Raw genomic sequence first — 19,328 nt, forward strand, 5'->3', positions numbered from 1 at the left:
AGTTAGTGGCAAATCCAGCTCTGGACACACTTAATCCTACAACTGTGTAAGTGATATAGGAAATCACATCACAATAATTGTTAGAATGCTCATTTACACTTTACACTTAAAGAGGCAGTCATGTACCACCCCTATTATTTGGAGAGGCATTCATATGTGCTGAAGTCTAAGCTACGTTCCTATGGCAAATGCTGCTAGTGCACTCACCTGCCAGTGCCCTTTTGACGTCAAGGCTTCAGTGAATGAGTGTGACCTGGATAAAGCGCTGTACTCCTAGTGCATTTCAGCTTGGCGGCTAGATTCAGTGCTGAACCCAGTGGCACCCTGTTCATAGAAGCCCATCAGACAGGCTACAGTGCAGAGGAGGAACAAAGCAGTACAAGGCATTCTTTCAGGCATAAAGTAGCCTGAAATCAATGGAAGAAAATAAACCAAAATCTAGTTTGGATTTTTTCCCTTTTGTATTTTTTTTGCATTAAAAAAAAATCATTATAGTCCTGAAATGAGCATAGTGTATATTTAAATATGCTCTGTCTATTAAAAAAAATAATTTTTAATGCATTTAACTAATGAAAAGTAGCAACCTTAAAAGACCATTGATGTTCTCAAAATAATCCCATCTGGATTCATACAAAATGATAAAAGATGGACAGTAGCAAGTAGACATAACATATCTATAAGCAGAGAAGCAGGGAAGTACACTCACAGAATGTATGCAATCACTCCAATAGACCAACAGTCTACAGCTTTGCTGTAAGGCTTCTGTGCTAGCACTTCTGGAGCTGCAAAAAACATGAAAAGAAAAATATTACAGCTTCACAGCTAAAATGTACAGATTATGCAAAAAAAAATAGATGATGGGGTACTTTCACATCAATGAAAATATGTATAACACGGCAAAATAATTACGTTGTTACTTGCTATTAATAGTAATATTAAGCGTAGAGCATGAGCTTTTAAGTAGAAAACCTCTCATCTTGAAAGTGAGAAAATAAAGTACCGTATATTCCGGCGTATAAGACGACTTTTTAACCCCAAAAAATCTTCTTAAAAGTGGGGGGTCGTCTTATACGCCGGGTACTTACCAAGCCGGAGGTTCCCACGAAGCCACCAATCTCTCTAATCACTACGCGCCGGCTATTGATGCCGAGCGCAGGGATGCCGTCATGTCCCGTCGCCCGGCATCAATTGCCGGCGCGTAGTGATGAGGGAGCAGGGAAGCCCGAGGTCTGGCACTTGAGACCTCGGCTTCCCTGCTCTCTAATCACTAGGCGCCAGCTATTGATGCCGAGCGCAGGGATGACGTCATGTCCCGGCGCCCGGCATCAATAGCCGGCGCGTAGTGATTAGAGAGCAGGGAAGCCGAGGTCTGAAGTGCCAGACATCGGGCTCCCACAACTGGATGGAAGAAAGAAGACAGAAGATAAGGTAAGAGATGGGGAGAAAGGGACAAAGGGGGGAGAAATATATATATATATATATATATATATATATATATACACACACACACACACACACACTGGTGTGTATATATATATATATATATATATACTGGTGTGTGTGTGTGTGTGTGTGTGTATATATATATATATATATATATATATATATATATATATATATATATATATATACACATGTGTGTGTAAAGGCAGGGGTGTGTGGTGAGGGCAGTGTATAAATGTGTATGTATGGACAGGCATATGTGTAGATATATATATATTATATATGTGTGTGTGTGTGTGTAAGGGCAGTGCATGTATGTATATGTCAGCAAATCAACCAGCAAATCACCGGTAAGGTACATCGCTTGCCGTGATTGGCTGGTTGTTGTACGCTGGGTAGAGGGGTAGTCTTATACGGCGAGTATAGTCCAAACTCTATATTTGGACTGTAAAAGTTGGGGGTCGTCTTATACGCCCAGTCGTCTTATACGCCGGAATATACGGTAAGTCTAGGTACTTGACTGCAGACACAATGAGCATACCAGGTTTATCCCAAATCAATTTTTTTCCGTATAATAAGAACTATGAAGGTAAGAACATTCCTACATTCTAGTACATTCAGTAATATTTTCAATGTATATTAAAATACACGAAAAAGAAACATTAATTGTGAAATATACAAGGAATGGTAAGTAAAGCTGAATGGGGAGAGCTCAGAAATCAGACTGGAATATTTGTTATTATTAGCTTTATCTGTAAAATAGAGTTTAACTACAAAGATTTAATGATTTTCACAGGTATGAGACAATCTTACACATAACCACGGAAGGTAGGAGTTAAGTGTGCATATGACTATTCAGTTCCTCTTCAACACATTAATGTGTTTTAACATATTTCTAAATATGTGTGCTTAAGTCTAAGAAAAAAGAAACAGTTTGTATGTACAATAAAGGAACAGCCATAATAATGAGATATGTGGTTCATCAAGTATGTTCACCATATAGTGTAGAGGAGTTGGGGCTTAGTTGAGACACCGCTGTCTTGAATTTTGTTGCAGTGCATACAGGTGCCGTCATTGTAACTTACACTATTCAAAAGTTTGGGGTCACTTAGAAATGTCCTTGTTTTACAAAGAAAAGCAAATTCTGTCCATTAAAATATCAAATGGACCAGAAATACAGTGTAGATTTTGTTACTGTTGAAAACTACTTGTAGCTGGAAACAGCTGATTTGTGATGGAATATTTTCACAGGTCATACAGAGGCCCTTTATCACTCCCATCACTCCTGTGTTCCAATGGCACGTTGTGTTGGCTGATCCAAGTTAAAGTTTAAAAGACTAATTGATCATTAGAAAACCCTTTTCTAATTATGTTACAGCTAGAAATGTCATTGTTTTCCATGATTACAGCTACGTGACCCTAAATGTTTGAATTGTAGTGTATATGTAAACCTACTTATATGAAGAACAATCAAAACCCTGTTGTAGAGATGGCATCAGACAGACTGACTCCTGAACCACCTCTGTGCATACACGTTAAAAGCTCCTTATACAAAAACGGCTATAATTATTAGTAAGAACTTGTGCAATACAACTGCCAACCCCTGAAGATAGGTTTCGATAGCTGCAGCCTTGGAATCATTCTGAAAATAAATCATGAAATGCACGCACCAACTCACAGATCAAAATCCACTTGCTTCATATTCAATGATACCATCATTATAATTATCATAATAATATTATTACCTTAAAATCATGCTAACCACCTAAATTATTTCACATTTTGTGGTTTCCCAGTCATTTTCCATACATCTCTGAACCACTTTGCTGGATTGCAGATCACCATAAAAAAATCTGTGATTGCAATTCTTAAATGATGTAAATACGTGAAACCTGGCAAGAGGCTATGGAAGTAGGAAAAGAAATCTATTCAGATTTGGCCTATACGTTTTCGAATTCCAGGATGAGTAAAACATGTGTAATTAAGAGTCTTGATGTTTAATAATAACAAAACTAGACATTATAGCAACATCCATTTACATGAATGAATCATTTTGCAGATGGAAAAGATTGGTCTTCATGTAACTTGCACACTATAAATTAGACCACTCAGAGCTAAACAACATGCTGACTACATATGATCCTGTAACGCAGGCTGGGATCCCTGAGGCAGAGACGGGGTCCGTTCATGGTGGAAACACCATGCAGAAATCAATTTAACAGAAATATTGTTCAGAATTTTCCATTTTATAAAATCTTGTTTTTTGATCCTTTAAACATAAAACAATAACTTCCAAACTAGAACTCGTATCACTTACCAACATACCCTGGGGTCCCACAGGCTGTGGACATCACATCGCCTTTACCTTCCATCTTTGAAAGCCCAAAATCGCTGATCATAATTTTTGATTCCTCTTCCTGACTAAAATATAGCAGGTTTTCAGGCTGTAGGCAGAAAAGTAACATGTTAGAAAACGTGAAATAATTGTATATGATTCACAAAGATAGGTATTAAGTAATATAGAAAATTGGATATTTTAATTTTGACAAACAAGTCTATCCGAGCAGCATATACCCTCCCTTTATCCAGAATATTCTGCAAACGGATCTAGAAAATCTATATTGAATATTTTTCAGAACAGTTTCAACTTAAAACATAAATAAAAAAGTTATTTGTTTCATTTAAGGCATTTATATTGAAGAAGCGCAAAGCTTTTGAGAAATATATTTGAGTAAAAAACAAAACAAGCAAGAAAAAGCCAAGCCACAGCAGACAAATAAAACACATATGATATACTTAATGTTCTATAGCCTCAATCCTTGCGAAACAAGATAAACGCAGTGTATTAAATACTGTTCGGCTCCTTACTTATTAAAAGAAATTAATCATTGCAATGTTAATAATAGATCTGTAGACGGAATTAAGTCATTTCACATAATCATAAATGACATCTATCCTGACTGAAGTGTAGTAATGCAGCCTAAACCAAGAATAAATAAACCTCTATCCTCGGGGCAGGGGATTTCTACCAGTCCGGAAGTCTGAAAAAGCTGGAATAGAATTGGATTTGCCCAAATTAAGGCCAGATTTAAAGACAATAATCCCCTTTTATGCATTAATGCCCATCTGGCCCTCATAATACATATACTGCTTTGATATGTATAATTATGATGCCACAATGGGGACCATGAGTAAATGCCCCCTTTGTCCAATCATTTATTGACACTTAAGAACATTGGGATTTACACATACCAAGAATCATTCTGGTGTAAAAATTGACAAGTGGTTTTATTACTACAGAAATCAACAGCGTGTTTCTGCCGATAAACACCATTAAATTTGTGTTTAGATCACTTTTTACATTTTGGACCAAAACCACTTTTTATGGATAACCGAGTTGTGATTTACGCTGTGGACTTTGCACCGTTATTTAAGACTGCACATTTCACAAAAGGTTTACTGCCCTAAACATCTTCACAAGTACAGAATGCATATAAAAGCACATCATACATATTTTAATATTCATTTGTTAACATGGGGGGAAATGCCACTTACCCTGGCGAAGCACTGCAACTGCAGAGCTGCAGCAGTCCTCCCCATCTACTCTTTATAATTGCAGCCAGATTTTGGCTGCATGAATCAAGCAATCAGTGGCAGCCCAGCAGCCCGATGTGCATGTGTGCGGGGTGTCTTATTGTGCCCGCTGGAAATCTTAGATGAGCCAGGAGCTAGAACTACCTGACTGCATATCCTGTAGTCAATATCACACATCTGCGAGCCAAAGTACACGTGCGTTATACTCACCACCAGCCAGCTCCAGCCCTGGCTTGAATAAAAAGTGCACGTTCCTGCCAATGACTGGCTGCCTCAAGCAGCCAAAAGTGGAAAGAGAACCAGAGCACAGGTGTGGGCAGTGCAATGCAGCCCTGGAGCTGCAGCTTATCCTAAAAGGAACTACTTTATATTCTTCAGGTTCAAGAATGCACATTAAAGTACTAAGCATTATTTATTGATGGAGTTGTTTGAGACACTAGACTGTCCACGCAAGTGTTTGATAAACGTCCTAATAATCATAATTAGTTTTCATTTTTAAAAGTTAGGGAAAATATGGTGATTTATATATATATATTTACCTTAAGATCTCTGTGCACAATACCCAACCTGTGAAGGTAAAAAACAGCATCCAAAACCTGTCGGATGAGGGTGCTAGCATCTTTCTCCGTGTAAAATCCTTTCTCCACTATTCTGTCAAATAGCTCACCTCCAGAAACGCTAAAAGACACAAGAAAGTTTACACTATTAAAAATAGCGTGTTGATGTGAAAGGCAACAGCATATATCAGGTGTTATGTAATAGATTATAAGATTGTCTTAACAAGCATTATTGTTATTGCCAATTTTGTATATTGCCAGTGTTAATGTTATCATTAATTCTCAGTCTCCACTATTCTAATAACGCTATGGAATCTTCTGGCTCTTTGTCACTAAAATGTAATGTAATAGTTATCCGACAACACGGAAACAATATTAATAGGCTATTTCAAACTGTGGTAACATTGACTTTATGCTCGAAGCGCTGGCAACATTTACAAACAGAATATCCACAGCCACAAAATTAAACAATAAACAACATCTAGCAAAAACAACAAGAACTTCAGGAATTAAAACATTACTTTGACAGTAATGCGTTATTCACATTTATGTACCTGAATTATGTATTTTATAGAGAAGAAAAAAAAGAAAATAGGTGTATAAAACCATACGACCAAAGGCTGATATTCTTTCAAAAAGAAAGTACCATGGAAGATGATCCAAATGAAGAAGATATCTCTGAGGTCCCAAAAGCTTTTGTAACTTTACATCTATTTCTATGATGGATCACTAAAAGGTGTAAGGTGGCTCCCTATTAGTTTTACTTTTGTTAATCAATGGTGGAAATGTCACCTTGCAACATAAATTGTAATGCTGAAGTCTCTGACCTTTAGGAAGTAAATGTACAGATAGTAGATGCTGTCTAACAATGCTGGCAACGGAGTGCTTGCTGCTCCCACTTGTTGGGGGAAAAGCACTAGTTTCTACCGATTTGTTGGAGGAAGTACATTTAACAAGAAAAATGACATCTCCACAATTTAAGAATTAGTTTGAGAACCCAAACACTAAGAAGTGTATCATATAAAAATCATCTAAAAGGGATCTACAGTTTTGTGCCGCAAGCTATCACGTTTAATACATTTGTTTAGAACTGGTTTTCATAATGTAAATGGCAGCATGTTCTTGATTAGGACAACTACTTGACAGAAGTGATTGAAGACAATTCATTCATTTCTTTCTTTTTTACACGGATTACAAACATCAGGGAGCCATCTGGTGGCTTGATTGCCATGTTATTGAAACATGCCTCATGTTACTGAGATTTTCCCAGCATATACAAGTTAACGGGACGAACAAGGTGAGAACCCCGTGACAACGTATGCTTGGAACGAATACAAGCTCGCTTGTGGCAAGCTGCCATATAGATCCCTATTAAATCTACTGCCTTGAAAATTAACAAATGCTGCAGAAATACAGTTGCATATATTTATCGCTATATATCGCTATATTTATCGCTATACCTTCAGGTCACATTGTATAATAAACTTATTATTACTGTTTTCCACTTTCATTATCATGCAAGGCTGATGGATGAGAGCAACCTGCCAGTTTTCAACCAGATGGCCGAGGAATATGAATGCCTAACGTTTGATGCACATAATTTCCCAATAGATTAAATGCATGCTGGATTGTCTGGCCTCATCGCAAGAAGCTGTAGATAACCACCGGCAAATAGATAACGCAATACAAGCAAAGTAACGTGGACACCTAGCTGCTTTCCTCTGCCAGCACCTGCAATAGGTTCCTAAACTCACCTCTGGATGTGGCTGGTGGAGAAACGGTGGACACAACGACTGTATGTGAATCCCAATCCTCCGAGGAGACAGTAGATTGTACATTATTTCTAATAACAAAGTGTTTTCTACTATTTCATATAATGCAAAAAAACTAATTGCGGCCAGTGATCATACTTCATCTACATTTACTTTTTGTGGCATAACCTCACCTCTCTTAACCCGCATGTGCATTTCCCACTCCTTCTTTATGATACGAGGTCTGCTTTGTGTTAAAGTATGATGTGTGTACACACCTACTGAACGTACTCATTGCCACGGTGCAGTACTCAGGTGCTCATTTCCTGGTTGTGTATTCACACACACATTACACCAATGTGCACGGTACAACCATAGAATGTTGAGTAATCGTGCAACAAATCAAAGGGGGGGGCATCAAAGGAGCTGTATAATTGCAACATGATGGCACCGTGTGCTACATATAAACACTTGCAATAAACTCTCCTGCTCCCTTACTGCCATGATATTTACAGAAAAAGCTAAGGGGATAGCTGAAAGGCTGATTTAGTTATAAACATTGCCAAGCCTTTAGGTGACGCATGCCCCATCTGTAATGCCAATACTACATACATTAAATCAAAATCTTGCAAAATGTCGGGCTCTGCTCTGATATGTTTCTTTGTGTCCTACTGCATAATGATGTGTTTGATCTCCCTCAGGCATTGAAGGAGTTAAACCCTTGCACATGTGCTCTTTGCAGCGAGTAGACAACCAGGATGTTTACAGCAGCTTGTCTCCCATCTGCTCTCTGCCTGTGTTGCTCCTGTCACAGTGTCTGTGTTTCCAGGAAAAGCATCCATACATTTTGCGGCTAAGACAATACAGATATATAGGAATATCTGCATTTCAGGAAAAAAAAAAGACACTGGATTATGTATTTTCTGTTTGTAAACATACCCTAAACCTATTATACAGAACATAACTTCATATAAACAAAATACAAAGCATGCATTTTCCTACATAGCCTCGTGACACCAATATAATGCTGTTTAACCCCTTAATGACAAAGCCCATACATGTACGGGCTCAAAATGCATTGTTTTCAATGGATTTTGGGACTGCCCATTGTCTTTAAGGGGTTAAATTATACAGTGTATATGTATTATATACCATCTTAACTCCTTCTCAGGGCCTGTTTAATTATTCCTCCCCCTCTTTTAAGTTTGGTTTAGGGGACGAGTGATCTAAACATGCCTTACAAAAAATACAATCCCTCTTAAACTAAATAGCATCAATAACGATGATCGAAAAAACAATGCACAAACATGGGTAACTTAAATAACCGAGTTTGAGTATAGTGTATTGATCCTGGCAGCGTTTGTAAGGGTGGGGAGGGAGAACAAATGGGAAAATTGGTTATGAGCAAAGCTTGAAGGTAATAGATCACCTTCAATATTTTATACAGCTGCTATGTAACTTAAGACATAGTTTCAAATTAGATGCTATACCAACATGTTCCAACAGGGGGAGCCCAAACACTGCTGTTTTCGTGAAGCCCTATTTAGCTTCAGGACTTTGTTCTTTCGTGCATGTCTGGGTTTCTTGCCAACAGCTAATGAAAACCTTGGCAAAATCTAAAAATGTTTTTATGCAATTCTTACCAAATGGCCAGGGCACTATGTGTTTTGAAAGTATGCAGCAGAAGTGTATATATAATCACTATGGAGAATATAAACTTATTTAAATACATCCTCACAGATATTTATCTAGAGAAATGATATTTAAAATTCCCTTCAAACATGTCAAATATACAGAAAGCCTTCCTCGAGTAACAGAAAAGGTGCAATTTGGGACACTAGTACACTAGGAGGGTAAAAATAATTGTAAAAGTGCATGTAATGTAATTGTCTCCAGCTTAATAATATCAAAGTACTTGTAAAGCATGTTAATGGGGTATTTTGTGCTCTTTCGAAGATTATATAGATATGAAATTCATTGTGCCAAGTAATAAAACCATAGGGTTTATTCACAAACTCCACCACTTCATTATTCATTATGAATGGCCAACATTGGAAGGTTTCTCCATCAAGAAGGGCTGAGCTATCCTGTATATCCTTCAGAGAAATCTCAATGATTTACCTATACATTATACAGGGCCAGCCAAGCGCATCTGGCCCTGTATACAGACTGTCACTGATGTTGAACTTTCATAAAGTGAAGAAGCTGAAACCCAACTCTCCGACCACTTCTCAGTTTAGTGAATAAAGCCTATGTAGTTTCTTAATTTCACTAACTATATCATAAGAAAGTTGATTCAGATGAGGGCTAGGATACTACATCATGGACAATTAAAGAACATGTTCTCCCCTTTTACAAAACATTAGACAATGCTCTATATTTGAAAGGGGTATTTGTCTTGTAGATTTCAGTGTAAACAGTAGGTGTCTTGAAGGGTTAAGAAAAAGAAATCATTGCCTAATGCAGGACAAATTGAATATCTATTGGGAATTCTCTGTCTAAATCATATAGTAAGTGTGTACTTCTGCACCTGTTCCTCTAATTGAAAGATGTGATTTCACTCGAGCCGCACCAATGAACCAGGTTCCCCAGTTCTCTTGTGTTCCCCTCTTAAACAAAATAAGGAGCCTGCTTTGCCCGAGAAAGGATACACAGTGTTATATAATTTAGCTAGAAAGTAAATCAGTTTTTTTAAAATCTTTTTTTAAAAAGTATGAGTCATCCATCAAATGTATTTCTATTTATTAGATAAAAATGGAAAATCTGCTTTTGAAGAAAATCCAATAAAGATCTGGCCATCAAACAATAAAACAACTAGTCCCTTAATATGATAGAACATAGAATTCATTTTGAAGTGGAAATACTTAAAACATACATTTATTTTAAATAATTAGAATAGCTCAAAACACTACTGATCACCACTCATTATTATTCACTGTAGGGCTATAGAATGATATCAATTGGAACATATTGTATGTTATTATGTAATAATGTGTGTTTGTATTTATTTATCTAAGTGTATTTGTGTGTGCTTAATAAGTCAAAACCTGATTGTATCTTCCCAACTTAGCTTCACAAAGCATTCTGAGTAAGTGAGAAGTAGCGCCTTCATTAAAGGTGCTTTTTTCTCTAGTAATTGGAAATTTCTGCCCCTTCATTAAAAGTATAATTTTGGTGTGATTTTTAACATATTAGGTAAACATTTTCACTATTTCTATCCACATGCACTATGAACATATTTTTTATTCACAGGTTATTTCAGTCATCTACTCATTTGCATTAGAACACGAGTGTTGTTGCCTAGCAACAGTAATATCAGTTATAGACAGTGTGAAACGGTGTGTTACAGGAAAATACATATGTTCAACTGCATCGTTAATTTATTTAGGGTTAGCTATGCGACTGTAGCAACGTTTTTACTTCACTTCTCTTTTTCACTAGTGATTTTGTAATATACAGTATATATGTTATAGATACGGTGATGAAAAAAACATGGTACATTGGAAAGAAGTTTGTTTTCTTTTACATGACAGCACTGCTCATTCAGTCCCTTGAATCTCAGCAATCATGCCAAATGTGGTATTCTATTCATATATTTGTCACTGCAGGGGAATATTTACCCCAGAAATGTAGGCTACCATTTGGCCCTGAGCAGTAACATCGTGGACACAACCAAAAAACATATATGAGAACTAATACATAACCAGAAACCAATGTTTGGTGAATTAAAATAAATTACCTGGTGTCTAAAATGGTTAAAAAAAAAATCACATTAGTTTGTACCATGAGACCATTGCAGTGGTTTTGTATATGACCTCCAGGTAAACAGATTGCCCTCACTGGTTTGTCAGTTCTTCACTGTTTTTCTCTGGGACCACCACTCTTTCATAGTTATGTTTGCATAGTTATGCTGTTTGGTCCACTAAATCATCTAATAAGAAGCACTTGGGTCATAAAAATCCCAAGGCAGAATATAGCATTGAGGGCACTGTTCTGTAGGTGACAACGGAAGAGAAGGAGTAATTATTTCTGATGACTAAAAGGTCAAGGTCAGGCAATAAAGCATTGGAAAAAGCAAGCAGGGGGCTGGGTTGTATAGCAAGAGGCATTACTGGCAGGAAGGAGGTGGTTCTGCCACTTCACAGATCCTTGGTCAGGTCTCACCTGGAGTATTGCATACAGTTCTGGAGACCCATCTCTAGAAGGATATTAACATATTGGAGAGTATTCAGAGATGAGCTTCAAAAATGGTAAGTGGTTTGCAAGACAGAAATTATCAGGAAAGATTAAAGGATCTCAATAAGTATAGCTTGGAGGAAAGAAGAGAGAGGGGATGCAATAGAAACATTTAAATACTTAAAGGGATTAAACAAAGTACAGGATGCAAGCTTATTTGAAAGGAAGAACAACGTTAGAACAAGGGGTCATGGTCTAAAATTAGAGGGTCAGAGGCTTAGATGTAACATAAGAAGGTTCTACTTTACTGAAAGGGTGCTGGATAAATGGAACAGTCTCCCAGGAGAAGTGGTGGAGGCTAATTCAGTGAGGGAATTTAAACAGGCATGGAATAGATATAAAGCTCTCCTCACTATAGGACCTGGTCAAAACATGCGACCATGCAACCAATAAGCTGTGATTGAGAGCTTGCCCTCGCTGAATGTTATAAAAGAGGCATGTTGGAGCTAGCCCTTGCGGGCTGACGTTAGGGGTGTTCCCACAGACGTCAGGAGGCGTCCCCGCTGACATTACAGGAAACTCCCCCATTTAAAGAGGAAATGGACAGGGAGGGGGGCCTGTAAAGACCCCTCTCCCACGACCCGGACGATTTGGGTGTTGACACCCGGAGAGTTGCCAGGAATGCCAGTAATAAAGTGACAACACACACTTGGCAAATAATTGACTGCATGTGGACTGTTCATGTGGACTGTTCAAAACACATACAAAAATGGGAAGCTTAAAAAGCCCATAACAGATCCATTTGAATTATAAAACTTACTGTTAGTTGAAGAAGTAGAGCAACAACCGAAATCACCGAATACCAAATAATATTCTGTGGTCACATTCCCCAAGAGGGATATGCAATGCTTTATTGCCCTCCAGACCAAAACAGGTCTTCTTCTACCCCCTCGGAAATGGGGAGCCACTGAAGTCTTCATGGGGTAGTAGGAGGCAGAAGGCCACCCCACCTCCCCACAAGAATAACATCTTCTGGGATTCAGCATCACAGTGTATTATTACAAATAAATGGCAAGTGCATACTGTGATATTATGATATAGAAATAAACACAAAAAGTGGTACAAATCATTAGAGCATATAAAGTGGGCACAGTTCCAGTAAGCATGGTTCTCTCTTGAGATAGACAATGTTCATGGTTCCTGTTTCATTATTTGTGGATACATCCTTACATTTTTAACCCTTTTGTCTGTGATTCTTACCAACCAATATTTTTGATCTTTTTTATGGTGCTGGGAATCCCTACAATTTGAAATGTACAAAAATATAATTCAAATGTTTTAGGACTCCTCTTTTGACAGTTTTCAAACTTCTATTTCTTTGCAAACTAGATTATATTTATGTCTCCCTTGATCAAAACTCAGTCTTGGCCCAGGATATAAGCACACTTTCTCCCAACACGAAATGGCTGCTAAAGGTGGCTTTCTTCTGTAGTATCAGGTGCATTTTTTTGTGCTGTATTGTGATGTATATACTCTCAAAATGTCTTGCTTGATATGTTTGAAGGTGATGGTCTTCAATGTTATCTCTGATTAATTTATTTTTTGAAATATTAATTGTAAGTAGCAGTGTGTATTGGATATACTACCGCGGTTACATATAGAGGAAAACAAAAGAGCAAGCCGGGGCAAATCCTACTTGATATCAAAATTCTGGATCTCAGCCTTCAAGTAGCCATTACCAGAGAGGTCCACCCACTGTCCTCCAGCATTCCAATGCCAATTCTCATCTTGCACCCTACCAACTGCTTATCATATTTACAAAATATTGTAAACATTTATGGTGGTTAAAATTATCCCACCTTACAGTGATATGTTATGTGTGTATTTTTCAATAAACCAAATGATTTACCATTTTCCTGAACAGAAAAGGTTTATTGAGCTCAACAAACACTTTTATACCAAGCATGGAAGATATTAGCACTCAAAACATATCCCCTTCAGAATGAATAATACAATGCCAGAAAACTGCGACAACAGAACTGCAATCACTGTGTTTTTGTGTTCTGTGCAAACAATGCGAACCAAAAGCCAGGCTCCCATCTGTCCCGGTATACAGGAGCCTGGCACTGGCTTGGTTACGCAGAACACTATATAGGAGTATTTGTTAATCCTCATTTCTTTGTACACAGCAGGTAAATATGTCTTGTGTGTTCCCACGCTTACTTGGGCATCTGGTACAATTAAATTCACGTCTTTGACTCTAGAAGACCACTAACATTGGACCGCCCTTACGAAAAATTACTGCAGTTTTTCTGAAGTAATACTGCTATTTTTTGGACATGAAAAAACTGCAATACTGCAGTTTTACTGCAGTATTACTGCACATTTACTGCATTTGTACTTCACTGTAATTTTTTTGTAAGGGCGTAGATTAGTGAAAATACTCTTTCTGTAACAGTAGGTCCATATAGCCACTCTCAATAATACAATTCTGTATTGTATCTGTTTCTGAGATTGGTGGTTTAGTAATCTTTTCTTTGCCCTTTAGTTGTCTATTTAATATAAATTAACCCACAACCAGATCTTCACTTGGCCCTATAGTCATAGACTGTATTTGATACCGAGTTTTTTGGATTTGAATTATTATCTGCGTCAGTCCTTTTATTCATTTATTTCAGGCCTTATACTTCACAAAAATAAGAGCACTGGATTTGTATAGACATTAGGTTTAATTCTGTTTCTACAGAAAGGAACTCGCAAGGGATACCCCCACTGCAAAACATTCTCTGACTTGCATGCATGCAACCAATGATCCTTGTAAATGAGCGCTTGCCCTGACTTGAAGTTATAAAAGGGGCATGTTGGAGCTAAGGGGTTTTGCTTGTGGACCTAGTGAAGTGATTCCTTCCTTGTGTCATTGGATAACAGACATTTTTTATGGTGTTAAGATTAATTAGTATAAGACTTCTCTTTAAAAGGTAACTATTTCCAATACTTAGGACTTCACAACACTTGCACAGAATCCTCAATAAGCCAGGTGATCATTTTTGTGACCCCTACTTGTTCAGAATAGGCTAACTGATCCTTAGATACTGTGAGAGTAAAGGTCTACACTACCACACACTGGGGAATGGCTTAGTGAAAATGCCCCCCCCCCGAACCAATAATGACAGGGGATGACTGCTGGCCAATGCTTTGTGTCCCTCTTATTCATTGGTCATGTTTACACCTTTGTATCAAGCAGGTACATAAACAGAGGTGGCAATTTCTTACTTTCTTTTCAACCAGGATTAGGCAGGGAGAAGATCTGGAACTCTAGGAATGGATTGCTAAGAAGACTAATATTGGTATTTCCGCAACAGCGGCAGTGATGGCCAATACAACTGGTTTGAAGCTCTTGGTGAATATCATGGGTGTATCTGCCTGATGTGAAAACTTGGTCATCAGCTGGCAGTGGTTTATTCCTCAACTTCTCTGCTGATTAACATGGGTTAATATTCTGCGGTTTGTGGTCACCTTGCTGGCGCCTAAGAAGACTATATGGTACCCGCAACTGTGGAAATTGGTAGAGACCAAGCCAGGGTGGGCTGCAGTGCAATACTGGTTTGAAGTTCAAGGTGTATTTGTTGGGTGTAACTGCATGGTGTGCTAAATCAGCCATCAGCTGATATAGTCACTCTCAGTAATACATTTCTAGCAATTTCTGAGGTGGATGGTCTAGTGATCTTTTCTTTGCTCTTTGGTTCTCTTTTAGATTAAGACAACCATCAATACAGAGTTTGAAGGGGAGAAGTTGTTTCAAAGGCCATCACTTGAAGGTTACTCCAGCTTGAAGGGCTGAGCTGACCCAGAGCAATGCATAATTGAATGAAAAGACCTTGAAGAAACCTCACTGATTTAACGATACATTATACATCTTCAGCCAAGCTCTTTCGCAGAAACCAATTAACGATGGGCCTTCATTATATATATATATATATATATATATAATATATATACACATATACATATATATATATATATATATATATATATACACACACATACATATGTATACACACACACACACACACAATTTAAAAAACTTTTCTCTATTGGAAATTAGTTTTCCACTGTAGCTGTAAACAGACTGTACTAAGCAAAATGTTACTAAATATGAATGCTGTAATTAACAGATTTATGCACATGGACCAAAAATGATTTGAAGATATTTCAGAGGGCTCTCTCATTTCGGAAACAACATTTGTTGTCATTCTCGATGTCTCACCTACCTTCTGCGCCAAATGCATCCCTGAATCCTTTTGTGCAGCTCTGCTTCTTGTCTTGCCTCTTCTTGTTCTTCGCGTCTTCTGTATTCTATCTTGGTCAACTCTTCTCCTGCTATCCTCTGCGTTATCAGGCCTCCCAGAGTGCTTCCACAAAAGGGCGAAGTCTTCGCACACACTCCCTCTGCACAAAAGCGTATCTTTCTCCACGTATCGGCCTGCATTATTCTGGTCTCTTGGAGTACTTCTCCACAGCATGCCCTACAAGGACAGCTTCCCACACATTCCTCCAATTAGAGGAAAGGGACTGCCCCTTTGCGGAAGGGTTCTAGGAGGCCAGGTTAATGTAGTGGGAAAAGTGAACCAAGATATAAGAAAGAATACAGAAGAACTACCCTCTGGATTGTAAGCTTGCTTGAGCAGGGCCTTCGTTACCCGTTGTTTCTGTAAGTCAAATTGTTATGTTATATACTACTTGTTATGTCCTGTCTACCCATTTTACAGCGCTACGGAATATGACGGCGCTATATAAAACAACAAGAAGAGTTAGGACAAGAAGTGGAATTGCAGAAAAATGAGATGGGGTGTGCAAGTGGTCAGCGGAGAAGGTAAGGAGACAGAGAAAGTATGAGCACATGAGTAAGAGAGAGTAAAAACATAAAATGCAATTGAAAATTCTTAGCTGTCTGCTTTATTTTTGTTTATTTAGTGGTGGTCCTTGTTTTTGGACATACGTACAAATGGTAGATTTCATTTAAAATAAAATTAATACGAATCCTAATGCACAAGTCTAGTAATTAAAATACATACCTGAATATGTGCAATGCTTAAAGCTTTGCTTTGTGTGAATAGTTGATAATGCTCCACAGGCAGTGATTATTAACTTGTCAATTTACAAGAACCATGACACCACTTCCTGTATCTGGAAAACAAGTATGTGTTCCGTACAGAGAGAAAGACTAATTGCATTTTGTATTTTATTGTAACCGGTCTGCTCAGTCTTTTAGGTACGGTAAAACTTAGGCACTTATTTAATTCCTATATAATTTTAGCCGAAAGAGACTACATACCACTTTGTACGTTACCTGGTCAGGAAGTACTAGGCGGAAAAAAGAATTCTATAAAAGGTGCAAAGTTTATATACTACAGCTTAATAAAGAACCGTATAAAGTTATAGTTTTAAAAAAGATCTCTTGCAGAAGGTGGAAACTGAGGAAAATGCCTTACTTGGGTTTAAACCAAAATAAAATGGAGGGCCACCAAAATACTTCAGGTAAAGCTTGTTTGACAAAACCAAATTTGCAGTCATAGAAAGCAAATTAGCTCCTCATTATTTCAGCTAAAGAGCTGCAAAGACGTGGCATAGGTGATCAATTCCGAGAACTGTTCTTTGGACATTTCCTGAGAGAGCCATAACTGAATAGCTTGTGAAACGCTGGATGCTGTCTTGTGGTTTAAACCACTGTTGAGTGAGGGAGACACCGCACATTGTGCCTTCCTGCAAGATATTACTAAAGATATATTACTGTAGGGTGTTTTGCCTTTTGAGGACAAGCTGAAAACAATCATTCATGAAGGAACTCATTGAACCGTATCTATATAGGAAACACAAGTGGCATTTAAAGTAACTAGACATACTAACCCTTGAGAATAGACTCTTGTGGAAAATATGGGTCAGCAGTAGAAGCAAAGCTGTCCCTAGACACTAAATTGGCAAATGCCTTTATCACCAGGTTGAATGGAGCGCAGTGTGACTTGTCTGCGGTAATAATGTCCACACAGACACCGGGAACCCGTATACAAAAACTTGTCAGCTTATGTTCTCCAAAACATTAAAACACACCTGTTTTTCCAACAAGCACATGACCCTGAGCACAGTCAATAATATTTATATCGCAAAGATAAGAGAAAGATTAGTCCCCAGGGACAACATCTATGCCATTTCACGATTATTGGCACTAACTGAACAAATATTTCCAGTATTAGGACTGAATACAATTCAGTAATGTCCTTTGTTATAAAAAAAATACCCAATAACTGTATAGAAAAAAACATTTTTTGTGTGTAATATCCAATGTCTCTATCTCCAAAACCGGTCACAAGATTTCCATGATTATTCTTTAACACTGCAACTTTAAAGGCATACATTTCAAAAACAATGATCAACGAAAGTCAGCTACCGATTTTTACAGATTAGATTATTGCATTTAACAATACCAAGTCTGTACGGGGAAACAGAACTGTTTACAGCAGACAGGAGGAGGCATTTTTAAATGCACAGCTAGAATGACCGCTTCAAATCTGCTTTCATACTTCGTAAAGCTCAGTACGGAAACATTCATATAGCCATTTCTTTCTATTGCAGCACTGAGACACGATCCAGAAAACTGGAACATATTTCACTGTTTACACCTATTGGGAAGTACTTCCTGCCATTGTAGCATTTGTCTTATTAAAAGAACATTTGTACTGAGCACAAAGGATGTTATTAAAGTAATTTGGACTCACAAAGCAGGAAATTAATTGACAATTGTCAGATGGTTTGGAAAGACCCTCTCTTAACCTCTCCATTGCTGTCCTTGTGTAACAGGTCCTATTCAACTTCCAGCTCTGAAAGAAATACCCACAGTAGACCAAGCATTGAATATTTTATAAGTAATGGGAAAAAGGTGAAATGTAAAATTATATCTTTTAGATATATGTACAGTTTAGCAAACAGCAGGAAACGATGTATTTTCCTTTGCGTGCTTGTGTTGATAACCCCCGTGGAAGTAACGACTTCTCTTCTCAACACTGCAGGTTTTTTAGCCTGTGCTCATGGATTGTTTTTAGCACACGTGGTACTCTCATGAAGACAGACAGAGATTGCTACAGGTGGCACTACCTTGTAAGAAAGTTAAAGAAACACTCCAGCCATATTATTATCTATTGTTTATATGGTGCCATTATACTCTGCAGCCCTGTACAATGGACCATATGCAATTTAATACATATGATAGCCACATGGTTCCTTTAAATTTCCGTGTGGTCCATCCCAAATGCATTTGCCCCTTTCTCTACCCTCCAGGTAAATGCCCTGCACTAGATGTACTCTTCTCCAGTCAGATCCAGTGCTGGTTCTGCTGAATGCTACATGCACGATTCTGTTTGGAGCCCAGCGCGCATGTGTAAAGTCTTCCCATTGATTTCAATGGTAGCACTTTTCCTGCCATTGATTTGCTCCTTACGCTGTCAATCAGTGACATGACTTCTCCCACTGCTTTCATTGGAAGCCCTGTAATTCCATTGATTGAACGTTTAAGCAGTTAATCAGCGGTAAGAAATTTAGGATCATGGACAATGAAAGAGGATTTTGTAGAATACCTGCAAATCCTGTGTCAGTGTTTGTGTTTCAGGTTTTTTTTTGTTACCGTATTTGCTCGATTATAAGACGAGGTTTTTTCCAGAGCAAATGCTCTGAAAAATACCCCTCGTCTTATAATCGAGGTCATCTTCTAATCAGACCTCATGCTGCTGGGGCCAGGCTGCTTACCGGGCTTTGA

General features: G+C 38.0%; 1 protein-coding gene across 2 annotated transcripts in view; it reads right to left on the reverse strand.

The window, feature by feature from the left end:
* Positions 1 to 19,328, reverse strand: part of CAMK1D (calcium/calmodulin dependent protein kinase ID) — a 109,417-nt gene that overhangs the window by 10,332 nt on the left and 79,757 nt on the right. For both annotated transcript variants that reach the window (XM_053463275.1, XM_053463274.1), the window contains 3 exons: positions 5,577 to 5,715; positions 3,761 to 3,887; positions 707 to 782 (listed from right to left, as the gene is read on the reverse strand). In XM_053463275.1, the coding sequence (XP_053319250.1) occupies positions 707 to 782; positions 3,761 to 3,887; positions 5,577 to 5,715 (342 nt within the window). The remainder of the gene's footprint in view (positions 1 to 706; positions 783 to 3,760; positions 3,888 to 5,576; positions 5,716 to 19,328) is intronic.

This window comes from Spea bombifrons, chromosome 4 (assembly GCF_027358695.1).
Source record: "Spea bombifrons isolate aSpeBom1 chromosome 4, aSpeBom1.2.pri, whole genome shotgun sequence".
Lineage (NCBI taxonomy): Eukaryota > Metazoa > Chordata > Amphibia > Anura > Pelobatidae > Spea > Spea bombifrons.